The sequence below is a fragment of the Adiantum capillus-veneris genome, chromosome 26 (genome assembly GCF_014529385.1).
Source record: "Adiantum capillus-veneris isolate H3 chromosome 26, ASM1452938v2, whole genome shotgun sequence".
Classification (NCBI taxonomy): domain Eukaryota; kingdom Viridiplantae; phylum Streptophyta; class Polypodiopsida; order Polypodiales; family Pteridaceae; genus Adiantum; species Adiantum capillus-veneris.
In genome coordinates this window covers 136725321-136738686 of record NC_140956.1, presented here as the reverse complement: position 1 = coordinate 136738686, position 13366 = coordinate 136725321, and the positions used below count along the sequence as shown (strand labels likewise).

General features: G+C 45.9%; 1 protein-coding gene across 1 annotated transcript in view; it reads left to right on the top strand.

Moving 5' to 3' along the window:
- Positions 1-492: 492 nt before the first annotated feature.
- LOC147424254 (glutamate--cysteine ligase, chloroplastic-like) overlaps positions 493-13366 on the top strand; it is a gene marked incomplete at its 5' end in the record, with an annotated part of 140635 nt that continues 127761 nt past the window's right edge. The window contains 7 exons of the mRNA XM_086501562.1: positions 493-626; positions 1464-1614; positions 1705-1812; positions 1891-1983; positions 2081-2164; positions 2360-2428; positions 2521-2591. Of these exons, the coding sequence (XP_086357688.1) occupies positions 493-626; positions 1464-1614; positions 1705-1812; positions 1891-1983; positions 2081-2164; positions 2360-2428; positions 2521-2591 (710 nt within the window). The remainder of the gene's footprint in view (positions 627-1463; positions 1615-1704; positions 1813-1890; positions 1984-2080; positions 2165-2359; positions 2429-2520; positions 2592-13366) is intronic.

The following is a 13366-nucleotide window of genomic DNA, read 5'->3' as shown; positions in this document are numbered from 1 at the left end:
GTAGGAGGGCGCACACAATTCACTTGCCGCTCTACAAATCATGTTCTCTCTCTCTCTCTCTCTCTCTCTCTCTCGGCCTTTCCCACCGTAATAGCCTCAGAGCTCTCTCTGTGTTGCCAGAGAATGTGTCTAGGGGGTGGTGGAGGGGGCATGACAAGGGTGTGAGCTGCAGGAGGGCACTTTAGCAGTAGTGCACAACAAGCTACAAAGCGTAGAGGGCAGAGCACGTAGCAAGGAGGAAGGGGGCGAGGGGCGAGGGTGTGGTGCCATGCTTTGGTAGGGAGAGGAACAAGGGTGTGGTGCCATGCTTTGTTAGGGAGAGGAACGAGGCCATAAAAATTATGGAGGCCGGCCCAGTGTGGGAACTACTGGATTTTGACTGACCAATGCGTGGCGTATTAGAACCAAGCCACGTACTCGTACATTCGCGATTTTGGTACACTATCTGCATGGGCGGTGGCCACCTTACTCCCCTGTTCGGATGTTTGCTGATCATTACAAGCAGGCTTCTTGCTTATTGCTGCTTCTTCACGCTTGCTGGCGCTGACAATATCAAGCCATTACTCTGAGCTGCTCTTTTGGAATTGGAGTAGGCCGTGTCATCACTTCGAAGAGGCTGTCGTAAGGTACGTTGTCCCTGTTGATCTAACTCTACAACCCACATTGCCTGTTTGATTCTTGATGTTGGGGTTGTGGGCAGGCATGAATTCCTCTATAGCAGGAAGTTGTATCCCTCCCCTTGTAGAAGCCGATTATAGACATACGAAGAAGAGGAGTTGTTGCAAGTGCATCATCAGCAGCTTCCAAATCACTAATCTCTCTAGAAGGGCTTTGTTTCGGCTGTATTCTAGCACAGGGAGCTCATTTGCATACGGAAAGAGGGGATTTCTTGGTGTTAAAGCTATCTCTAACACTGCAGAGACCATCCAACAGACGGAGCTGTTGACAAAGAAGGATTTGGTCGATTACCTTGCTTCTGGTTGTGTACCTAAGGAAAAGTGGAGGTTTGAGCTTTTTTTCTCTAGCATCTCGCGTTGCAGATTGTATGTGGGGCGCTCTAGTGGGTGCTTATGAATCTCAAAGCAGAAAAGACTGTGAAAATATCGTGTAGGCATTATTCAATGCATGAAAGAAACTTCAAAAATCTGCAAATTCCTTGGGGGAGGGGACAGTAGACTATGCACATTCCTGGTGTAAGGATGTTTTCTAGACTGGCACAGGCTCCTCTTAAGTATAGCAGACATACGAGGAGCTTTATTGAGACAAAGTAAATCAGCCAAGTCGCAAGATGTTAAGAGTTGGTCTTCTCTGCCTGATGAAACAGGGAAAGCAGTTGCATGTGCTCGTCTTGTTCATGAAACATCATGTTACGGTCATGTTTGTGGATGTGCCTATCTTTTTCTATAAATGTGAGCTCAGCTTCAAGCTCCATCTCATTATTTCTTTCAATGAATTGCTTTCAGGATAGGAACAGAGCATGAAAAGTTCGGCTTTGACCTAAAAACTTTGAGACCAATAAGTTATGGACAGATTAAAAACCTACTTGAGGGCGTTGCAGGGCGCTACAATTGGGATAAAATTATCGAGGATGGCCACATATTTGGATTGAAAAAGGTAAATGAAGCTGCTCCTTTTGACATTTATTTAAATGCGCTTTAGTTTTCCTTTTCTTTTAAAAGACATTGGCTTCTCTCAAGAGAACAGGATGGCAAGAGTGTTACTTTGGAGGGTGGTGGACAGGTGGAACTTAGTGGTGCTCCCCTTGAAAATATATATGAGACAAGTGCAGAAATCAGTTCACATCTTTCTGAGGTATATGAAGATCATTATCATGTTCTTGATACCAAGTAACTAAGTGACACTGATAACATCAAAGAGGCTTGTATGTAGGTACGTGATGTAGCAAAAGAATTGGGAATTGGATTTTTAGGGTGTGGTTTTCAACCAAAATGGCAGTGTGGTGATATGCCGATGATGCCTCAGGTCCATGCTCTTAACAACACCTTGATTCTTGGCCCTCAGTCTTAGAAACTAGAGTAGGAAGGTACTCATTCAACTTAGCTCATCCACGGTTTTACAGAACAAAATCAAAGTCATGCGGAACTGCTTTGATATATCAGGTGAAACTGGTTATAATGTGATGGTGCGGACATGCACGGTCCAGGTACCTGCTCGCGATAAGAGTTTTTCTTGTGTTTTTGAATGACATTTTACGTGTCATCAGTTTTGTTACAGGAAATAGTTATCCAGCTGAAAGCTCATGATTTTGATTTCAGAAAATATCACATTTGAGAATGCTACGAGACGGTAGCTATTCTGTCGGTTAGGCCTTTAGAAAACTGTGAATTTTCAATTACAGGTGAACTTGGATTTCGAATCTGAGGAAGATATGATAAACAAGTACCGAGTTGGCCTAGCTCTGCAGCCTGTGCGTCATATTTGCTCCTGCCTCTGCAAAAAGCTTTACAAAATATGCAAGTACATTTACACACCAGTCTCTTTTCTTGTACTTTTTGACAGATTTCAACAGCTCTCTTCTCAAACTCCCCTTTCACAGAAGGGAAGCCTAATGGTTTCTTAAGCTACAGAAGGTTAGTTGCAGTGTTTTATGTGTTAAGGAGGGTTGATAATGTGTGAAAACTGGATTATTCAGGAATTGTCAAGCATTTTTGTTGCAAGATACATAATCTATGCGGTAAGGAGGGTTGATAATGTGTGAAAACTGGATTATCCAGGAATTGTCAAGCATTTTTTTTGCATGATACAGAAGGGAAGCCTAATGGTTTCTCAAGCTACAGAAGGTTAGTTGCAGTGTTTTATGTCTTAAGGAGGTTGGTAATGTGTGGAAACTGGATTTTCCAGGAATTGTCGAGAATTTTTGTTGCATGATACAATACCATTAGGATTGAGAAGAATGGGTAAAGGAAACTTTTGGTTTTAGGGAGTAAGAAAGTCACATCTGTCGTATCACCAAGGGTCCCCCTTTGCCATTTGGTTAAATTTCGAGTCCTCGGTGCCATGTGGCACAAGTGAATACCCTCCGATTCCTCTGATCCAAAACTTTGAAGGGTGTTTGCTAGCACCACGTGGGCACTAGCGCTCGAAATCTATCGTTGCCTGCCTCTTTGTGTTATGCTTTTCAATTTTGTAGAAAAAAGAGGCAGTATTTTGAGAGAGAGAATTGGAAATATATATGTGATGCTCCTGCACGAGAAAATCCGTGGCCTTGAATTGGGACTTCTTGGTGTTATCTCTGCCTCATAGGAGAGGGGCATTGGTTGAATAGGTATTGAGTGAGTGGATGTCGTCATGGCCAGCCACCTGTAAAATGAGGTAAAAAGTCTCATTTGTGACGACCACCAACACTAATAGAGCGTTTGTGGAGAGCTTGTGAGACTAGGCCTGTACAAGGTCGCCCGATTGAGTGAGGCCATGTAATATGGGATGCATGGTGTTACAAGTGCATGCATATATTCTCGAATGCGGCCCCCCGGGGGCCTGGGGGTTTCACAAGAAATCACTCGTAACACGTGTGTTCAAAGGGTATTATAAAAACTCCTATACTTACGTCCTTTGAGATGAAAAAGTTGATCGGTGTTGCATGAATGCCCCTATGCCGAACAAAGGAGGAGTGTAACACTCTGTCAACACCTTTTGCGTAACAAAGTGTCACATACAACATGGTCTTATCACTTTTTTTTTTTTGAGAAAAAGATCCTTCTATTAGTTACTGAAACTGCCCATAGGGCTACAACCACCTCTACAAGAGAGGGCTACAACAATCATGACGGGGAGTCTCTCCCAATGGAAAACCAGCATATGTACAATGAGACTAAATCAAGAGATGGGAGGAGGGAAAAGCCACACAGGTGGTCGATAGTGCCATTTGAGCACACCCTGGAACATGGTGAAGAAAGGCCCAGGGCGCCAGAGTCGAAGGAAAGCCTCTCTGCACTCCCGCATGCGGTCGGAGCTGCCCTAGAGTCTCTCGAACTCTCCTCTAAGAGTATGGATCAGCTCTAGCCAAAGATCCCGAGGAGTCTCTGCCGGTGGTACAGGGCGAGTCTCGAAGATGTGGAAGCAGCTGTCACGGGGACATGGCAACTGTTAACTATGTCACGAGGACGTGGCAACTGCTAACTTTAGTTGTTGGTTTCTTTCCAATGGGGTTTGTTTTATTTTTGAGACCCTCTTCTTGAAGTAGTAAACGGTCGGACATTGTATGGCTAATGTGAACGGTAGTTTCACCCGTAGATGGGAAGTGGTCGGCACTGGAATTCGTATAGTAAGAGGATGTCTAGGCTTAGAGCAAGATCATATAGGTCCCCCCATCGCACTTAGCAAGTTGGTGGATACTAGGGAGTGACCTCAATAAAGGCCTAAAGTCAAGGTGTGACTACCAACCAAAAGTATCCGACAGTTGGGCCACGTTGCACTTTTGGATGTGGTCCCAATGAGGATAGATGGTCAGATGACCAGTGGGAGCCCAACGGAATCATCTCCTTAAATTTGGAACTGCTATTTTGGGCCGTGAAATGTGTTCGCGTCATTACCTCCGGTATGACTAGGGGAACATTTTACATCTCTGCCGAGATCACAGGTTATATTCCCTTTCTTAAAGAATAAAGAAATACCGAAAGGGGCGCCAATTTTGGGGCCTACAGATTGTCGGCGTCTGCTCGGAGCATTCTAGCTTCCGAGCCATGTGTACTTAGGTGTTAATCCCTGTTACAGGTTACCTTTGCAAAGTACTCTGTGTGTCTAAAGTAAAGAATTTCAGGTGAAAGCCAACGCCTACCGCCCTAAGGGCCGGTTTCATGGTTCCGTTGCCGGGACATCAATCACTTTTTCCTCAAAGAGTGAGCCTCGGTTGTTTTGGGCAGGAACGTGGGATTACACTATGGCCGACAAGGGGAAGGGCATTATGGAAGAGGGTTGCTCTTCAAAGAACAGGCAAGAGATACCTATGGTTTTCGAGATTGGTGAGAGCTCACGGCCACGTTAGTCTGTACCTCCTGTCAATGTGAATGTCCCTCCAGTAGTACAGGGCTTTATGACTGGGCAACTTGAGGATGATGCGTTCAAGACTCAGTTAGTTGCCGTAGTGAATGTCTTTTCGCAGCTGGTGCAGAATCCAAGGTTTATGGAGTTCTTGCAAGCGCCACCAGTGCAACAACAAAATAGGCAACCTACGCCGCGTACGGGGCTTGCTGAGGCTCAAGCCCAGGTACTTCATGCGGCTCAAGAGGATAGGGAACACTCGCATGTTGCGGAGTCAGGGGCTCCAAAACAGGTTCCTCCCGTCCTTGGACAGGTGGCTAGAACGCCTATTCCACAGGTTATGCTAGTTTAGCCCGCCACCTTTCAGAGCCAGCATGCTGTCTTGAATGGACAGGGAACTGGATACCAGGCTATGCACCCAGTTTTTCCACCACCCACGATACATCCTGGGTATTTCGGGGGTGGATCAATGTTCCAAAGTATGGCTGGTTATGCGCCTGGAAGTCAGCCGTACATGCCAGGAACAGTGTTCGGGGGTATGCAAGGCATCATGCCAAACCCCATGTATGGTAGTATTGGCATGCAGCAAGGTTTTCACTGCAACTAGGGCCAGTTTGGGGTGCCACAGGGTCATTTTGGCCTGGCTAGTTTTTCTAGAAAACAGCTAGATATCGCACCTCTGACGCAAAATGTCAATGGCCAAGATGTGCCGATCATGCCTACTACAGTGCCCATGTTGCAAACCATACCTTATGACAACTTGGGTGCACTAGAGAAGCCGAAGGCTTACAAAGAAGGTGGTGCAACTGTAAAGTTCAGTACCTTCAGTGGTTTCGAGGATAAGACAAAGGCTCTTACCTTCCTCGAGCAGTTTGATACAGCATGTGCAGGAGGAAACTTTACAGAGGCCTCGAAAGTCACGAAAGCTGCCACTTTCTTAAATGACAATGCGCTCACATGGTGGATGACATTGTTAATGCAAGGACAAACACCCGCCACTTGGGTTTACTTACAGCAAATGTTTGCATCTTCTTGGCTGTCAAATGAATTTGAAGCCGACGTCATGACAGATTGGCACCAGCTTATTTTAGCTTCGTGCAAGAGCTTGTTGGAGTACAATAGGAGGTTTTGTGAAGCGTTACTCTCAGTGACCTCCTACAGATTTGTGCCATTGACAGAGCAGATAGAGAAGTACTGTTGTGGGTTGCCTAAAGGGCTTCGAGATTACTGTACAAAGAACATTAGCTTATGGAAGTTGCGAACACTGGTCTTGCCCTGTTGAAAGGAGAGGACAATGGATTTCCGAGCAACGACAAAGGAGGGCAGCAAAAGAAAGATTCAACGAAGAAACCCTTTGTGAAAACGGCTCCTGATGCGTCACAGCGGTCAGAAAAGGCCACCAAAGACAAGGATTCAGCCAGGACTTCTGGAGCGCAGGCAAAGAAACAGAAAAGGAAGCCTTTTGTGCGCAAGTCGCTCGAGAAAAAGAAGGTCCTAATGGCTGAGAACAAATGCTTTATATGCGAGCAGCCTGGTCACTTTGCTATCAATTGTTCACAAAGGAAAAGACCAGCTGACTCAGAGGATAAAGAAGACCAGAAAGGCAAGAAGCCTAAACCCACGACAGGTTTAGTGCCAGACATGGTGGGTGATAGCCACAACACAGATGCCAGTGAGTTATGCAGGGCATGGCGTAAAGCTAGGGATCAGACGGCACTCATCTTCTTTGATCCAGGTGCCAAAGCCAACTTTATCTCACCAGAGTTAGCTATGAAGCTGGGCATCAGAGCTGAAGAGATGGGGTACACAGCAGAGGCAAGGTCGGCATGTCCTGGCCACTCAGAGTGTGTTACTCCCATCATTGGAAAACTGCGTCTGCATATTCAGTCGTATGTGGACACAAAAGAGTTCTACATCATGCCGCTGGAAGGTTGTGACGCATTGTTGGGGATCCCGTGGATGTTCTGAGTGCATGGAGTCTTGGATGCCTACAACAAAAAGATCACTGTACAGCATAGGGGCAAAACTCACATCTTGGATGTAAAGCTTAAAGGAGAGTCAGTCCCTATTGTATCTGCTTCTGCTATCACTTCTGTAATAAAGAACCATCTTTTTGTGTACTTGATTTTTGCACGTGATGTCTCAGATAGTGATAGTCAAATTTATCTGTGTTAAATAAAGAAAGGTCAGCATTTTTGCAAAGTTTAGTGACTGTATTTTTGATTCATTACCACCGCAATTGCCGCCAGAGAGACCTGAGGACCATTGGATAGATTTGGTGCTAGGGTGTAGCCCACCAAATAAACCTCCCTACAAGGTTAGTACGGCGCAGCAGAAAGAGATTATGGGCCAGGTTGAGGAGTTATTAGAGTAGGGGCTGATTCAGCCTAGGTCTTCACCCTTTTGCTCCCCAGTGCTCCTAGTGCAGAAGAAGGATGGCTCATGGCACATGTGTATTGATTACCGTGCGTTGAATAAAAATACCATCAAGAATAGGTTTCCTATTTTTAGAATTGATGATATTCTCGATTGTTTAGAGGGTGCTACAATTTTCAGCAGTATAGACCTTAAGAGTGGGTACCATCAGATTTGTATAAGGCCAGAAGATGTGCACAAGATTACGTTTAGAACGACATTTGGTCTTTATGAGTTTCTAGTGATGCCGTTTGGGCTAACAAATGCTCCTGCCACGTTCAACAGAATGATGGACCGGATTTTCTGCTCGCATCAATAGTTTGTTGGGACGTTCTTTGATGACATGATAGTGTATTCGAAGAATGAAGAGGAGCATAGGCGTCACTTGACCATTGTGTTCGAAGAGCTGCGCAGTCACAGGTTACTTGTCAATCTTGAGAAAAGTGAATTCTTCCTCGAAGAGATCCACTTTCTTGGCCACATAGTCTCAAAGGATAGTGTTAGAATGGATCCTACAAAGGTCGAAGCTATCAAGACATGGCCAGACTTGAAGACTGTGCATGATGTCAGAAGCTTTTTGGGATTGTGTTCCTACTATAGAAGGTTTATCAGAAATTTTGCAGAGATAGCATCGCCTCTTCACGCTTTGCAAAAGAAAGAGGTTACTTTCAGATGGACCCAAAAAGAGATCAGCTTTTAGTCTCTTAAAAGGAAAAGTTGACTTCAGATCTAGTTATTGTTTTGCCAGATCTCAGGAAGTCATTTGTGGTCCGGTGTGACGCGTGTGGCAGTAGCATCGTAGCAGTGCTAATGCAAGATGGACGGGTAGTAGCTTATGAAAGCCGAATTTTGCAAGGGCTAGAGAGGACTATGCAAGTCTATGAAAAAGAGCTCTTGGCTGTGATTCATGCGCTTTCTAGCTGGAAGCACTACCTCTTAGGTGCTGATTTTGTTGTCCAAACAGATCATCAGACCTTGCGATACTTCAAAGTTATCCGAAAAGCATATGCGATGGGCAAACATTCTTTCTATGGTCCACTTTCAGATTATGCATGTGGAAGGCAAGAAGAATGTTGTGGCTGATGCGTATCAAGAAAGCCACAAATTTCAGCTGTGTCAATTCCTTATCATCATGAGCTAGATGACATGAAGGAAGAGTATACTGCTAATGAAGATTTTGCAAGGATCTTTGAACAGTTACAAGGGGGCAACATCACGAGCACTACCTCCTTAGAGATGGTTTTATGATGATGCATGGCAGACTTTCTGTCACTAGGCCACTGCGACATAAGGTCATGCAAGAGACTCATGTCGCACCGTATGCAGGGCATCGTGGCATTGATGCAACAGTTAAAGCGGTAGAGACATTCTTCTATTGGCCTACCTTGAGGAGAGATGTAGATGCCTTTGTGCGAGCATGCATAGTTTGCCAAAAGGTCAAGTTTGACAGGCAAAAGGCACCAGGGTTGTTACAACCACTACCGATTCCGGATAAGCCATGGGAAAGCATTGCTATGGACTTTATCTTTAATCTTCCAAGAACGCCAACAGGGAATGATGGTATATGAACCATTATCTGCGGGTTCAGCAAGCAGGCCCATTTTATCCCTGTCAGGAAGAAGATAAAATCTGATCAGATGGCACGCTTGTTCATGTACAATGTGTTTAAGTACCATGGTATTCCACAATCGATTATCAGTGATCGTGATCCTCGCATGACCAATTTGTTTTGGAGAGGATTGTTTGAGAATATAGGCACTACGCTCATGTTCTCGTCTTCATTTCATCCACAAACTGATGGACAGCTAGAAGAGGCTAATTCTACTGTCTTAGATCTATTGAAATGTTATGTGTCAGATAATAAGGGCAAGTGGGAACAGTATTTGCCTATGCTTGAGTATGCGTACAACAATATGATACATTTGTCCACAGGCAAGGCACCTTTTGAGATTGTTGAGGCGGCAAAAAGGTTCCTCCCATTTTGCATACAAAGGACAAGATCTTTGAGGCAGATCGATATGTTGAGAACATGGATGAGATGTGTAAGAAAATTAAAGTTGCCTTAAAGAAGACTCAGGCAAAGCAGAAAAAGGCTGCTGATTGTCACCGTCGTGAATTGCTGTTATCACCTAGTGATTGGGTTCTGTTAAGGTTCGAAAAGGCAAGGTTAAAGAAGATAAAGGGTAAGGAACGGCTGTTTCCTAAGCTCAACATGCGTTACTATGGGCCTTTCCAAGTGCTTGACAAGATCAGCGATGTGGCTTATAGGCTGAAATTGCCTGATGCATGGAAGATTCATAATGCGTTTCACGTGAGTCTTCTAAGACCCTTCGTGGGTGATATGCCAGATGAGGATCAGCCAGAAGTTGAGGAACTTGATGAGATCCTGCTCCCTGAGCAAGTTTTGGCACATAAGGAAAGAAAAATTAAAGGACAAGTTGCAAGACGCTATTTGGTGAAGTTCAAGAACTATCCGCCTATGGATGCAAAGTGGATGGAAGAGCATGAGCTGTCAGAGTCACCAAATGTATTGCAGCTTTACCTTGAAGCCTTTGGGTTACAGCCTACTTATGCCCCAACCCAACGTGTGCAAAGGAGGGGTAATGATAGAGCTAGTACATCAAATGTACATATGAATTCAGTGTAATAGATGGAAATGGCAAAATTATGAAGGTCTCATTAAGTCATTTGTATCTATGTGTTATGACCTTTCTTGCGGATACATGCGATGATAAAAGAGTCTTCATAGCACAAGATCATCAGTGGGGTGTATTTATGGTATGCAATCGAGGACGTTTGGGATTTCAAGAGGGGGGTATGTCACGGGGACGTGGCAGCTGTTAATTATGTCACGAGGACGTGGCAACTGCTAACTTTAGTTGTTGGTTTCTTTCCAATGGGTTTTGTTTTATTTTTGAGACCCTCTTCTTGAAGTAGCAAATGGTCGGACATTGTATGGCCAATGTGAACGGTAGTTTCACCCGCAGATGGGAAGTGGTCGGCACTGGAATTCGTATAGTAAGAGGATGTCTAGGTTCATAGCAAGATCATATAGGTCCCCCCGTCGCACTTAGCAAGTTGGTGGATGCTAGGGAGTGAACTCAATAAAGGCCTAAAGTCAAGGTGTGACTATCAACGGAAAGTATCCGACAGTTGGGCCACATTGTACTTTTGGATGTGGTCCCAATGAGGATAGATGGTCAGATGACCAGTGGGAGCCCAACGGAATCATTTCCTAAAATTTAGGGAACTGCTATTTTGGGCCGTGAAATGTGTTTGCGTCATACCTCCGGTATGACTAGGGGAACATTTTACAACTCTGCCGCGAAGTCAACTGAGCAACCAGTCGGGGGATTTTTAAGCGGCAGACCCGAAACGGGAAACGGGAAACGATCTGTAAAGGCACATTCCTGTGCACTTTCCTCATGCAAGAAGAAGTGGCGCTGAATTTTATGCTGGGAGAGACCTCATTTGCAAACGGTCACAGGTTAAGAGCTATGGAGTGCTTCCTTTCCCCCTTATGTACAGTGCGGTGCAAGGAGTGATGCCCTGCACGCTACGCACTGCTCTCTCTCTCCCCTATGAGCAGTATGTTATGCCCCTCTAGTGGGCTTTTCATTTGACCAATGTACAGTTATGTGGGTTCATGCGCGATTGCCGAGGCAAGAGCCTCTTGCACAGGTACTGGATTAGCTAGCGGCTAATCTCCCGCAGATACAGGTGAATTCGGAGAGCTTTCATGTGAGAAATCTCGTCCGATTCAAAGGGCAAGTAGCTCTACAGGTGCGGGATCTCGAGGTCTTGGTACAGATGCGACCGGCACGCGAAACGGAGCCCAAAACAGGGAATTACAGCCTGCTGTGTATTTTTGCAGGTTTAGGGTTTCGGCTCTAAACCGACCCTAATACCCCCAGGAGGTTCGGGGACGCGAGGGGACCACTAGACAGGTGATCTGACGTGTTTTCGGGGCAGAAACAAGAGAATTCAGCGTTCTGCAGATTCTCGCCAGGTTTTGCAAAGTGTCCGTATGCGTCGGGATATTCATCTATTGCGTGGGGATACTGACTGTGAAGCATCCTAGTACAATTATGTTGCCGAAATCGGGCCAGAACAGGTGTTTCTTAGCGTAGATTGTGCGGAGCATCTTGTAGGAGATGAGAGGTTTTATTCCCTCTGTTAAAGAATAAAGAAATACTGAAAGGGGCGCCAATTTTGGGGCCTACAGGTTGTCGGCGTCTGCTCGGAGCATTCTAGCTTCCGAGCCGTGTACGTAGTTAGCTGTTAATCCCCGTTACAGGTTACCTTTGCAAAGTACTCTGTGTGTGTCTAAAGTAAAGAATTTCGGGTGAAAGCCAACGCCTACCGCCCTATGGGCCGGTTTCAGCAGCAAGCCCGCCAGATGAACTAGAGTGTCAGGACGCAGAAGATGACCTCCCAACACTCCTCTCTCACTGCACCACTCTTGTGGCGTAAGCTCTGTAGCAGGCTGGAGTGTAGGTCACCCTCCCTGCATCACTATCGTCCTGTTGGTGGAGGATAGCTCAAACTGAAGTGCCTGGCCCGTTAGAGTGGACCAAGCAGCTGCCCCCCAAGTGTACTGCCGAGTAGTAAAAAGAGCTGGCATCAACCGAAGAACACGAAAGCCAAACTTGCTGAAACCCGGCCTGTACTTTCAAAAAGGGCGGTAGACCTTAGACTTAATCCTTATTTGCTTTCACCCATTTAATTTGTCGCCCACTTTACCTGTACTTTCAAGACACAACAAAAGGGGAAAGGGATACAGGCTGCTAGATTGCACCTGTATGAGAAGATCGACACTAGACTGGCCCCTAAATGAGGCGCCCCTTTCGGTATTTCTTTATTCTTTAACAGAGGGAATAAAAGCTGTGGTTCCCTACAAGCTGCCCCGCACAATCTTGGCTGAATTTCAACTGTTCTGGCACGATTTCGGCAGCATAACTGTACTAGGACCCTTCACAGTCAGTATTCCCACGCATTAGATGACTTTCCCGACGCATACAGACACTTTACAAAACCTGGCGAGAATCTGCAGCACGCTGAATTCTCTGTTTTCAGCCCCGAAAATGCGCCAGATCACTTGTACAGCGGTCCCCTCGTGTCCCCGAACCTCCTGGGGGTATTAGGGTCCGTTTAGGGCCAAAACCCTAAACCTGCAAAAATACACAGCAGGCTGTAATTCACTGTTTCGGGCTCCGTTTTGCGTGCCGGTCGCATCCGTAGCAAGTCCTCGAGCTCCCGCACCTGTAGGGCTACTTGCCCTTTGAATCGGACGAGATTTCTGACGTGAAACCTCTCCGAATTCACCTGTACCTGCGGGGGATTAGCCGCTAGCTAATCCAGTACCTGTGCAAGAGGCTCTTGCCTCGGCAATCGCGCATGAACCCACATAACTGTACATTGGTCAATTGAAAAGCCCACTAGAGGGGCATAACATACTGCCATAGGGGAGAGAGAGGGCAGTGTGTAGCGTGCAGGGCATCACTCCTGGCACCGCACTGTACATAAGAGGGAAAGGAAGCACTCCATAGCGCTCAACCTGTGACAGAAGCTGCAAATGAGCCCTCCCTTCTTCAAATTCAGCGTCACTTCTTCTTGCATGAGGAAAGTGCACAGAAATGTGCCACTTGGCACATTTACAGGCTATTTCCCGTGTCGGGATTGCCGCCTAAAAATCTCCCGACTGGTTGCCCAGTTGACTTGACGGCAGAGTAATAAAATGTTCCCCTTGTCATTCCGGAGATAATGACGCGAACACATTTTCAGGTGCCACAATAGCAGTTCCCTAAATTTTAGGAGATGCTGCCATTGTATCTTTCTAGGTTATCTGACCCCCTTTGTACACTGCAGCCACACCCAAAACTGAAATGTAGCCTCTATAGCAAAGGATTCCACTTTGGCTAGTCAATGATCCCACTTTTGGCTAACCATA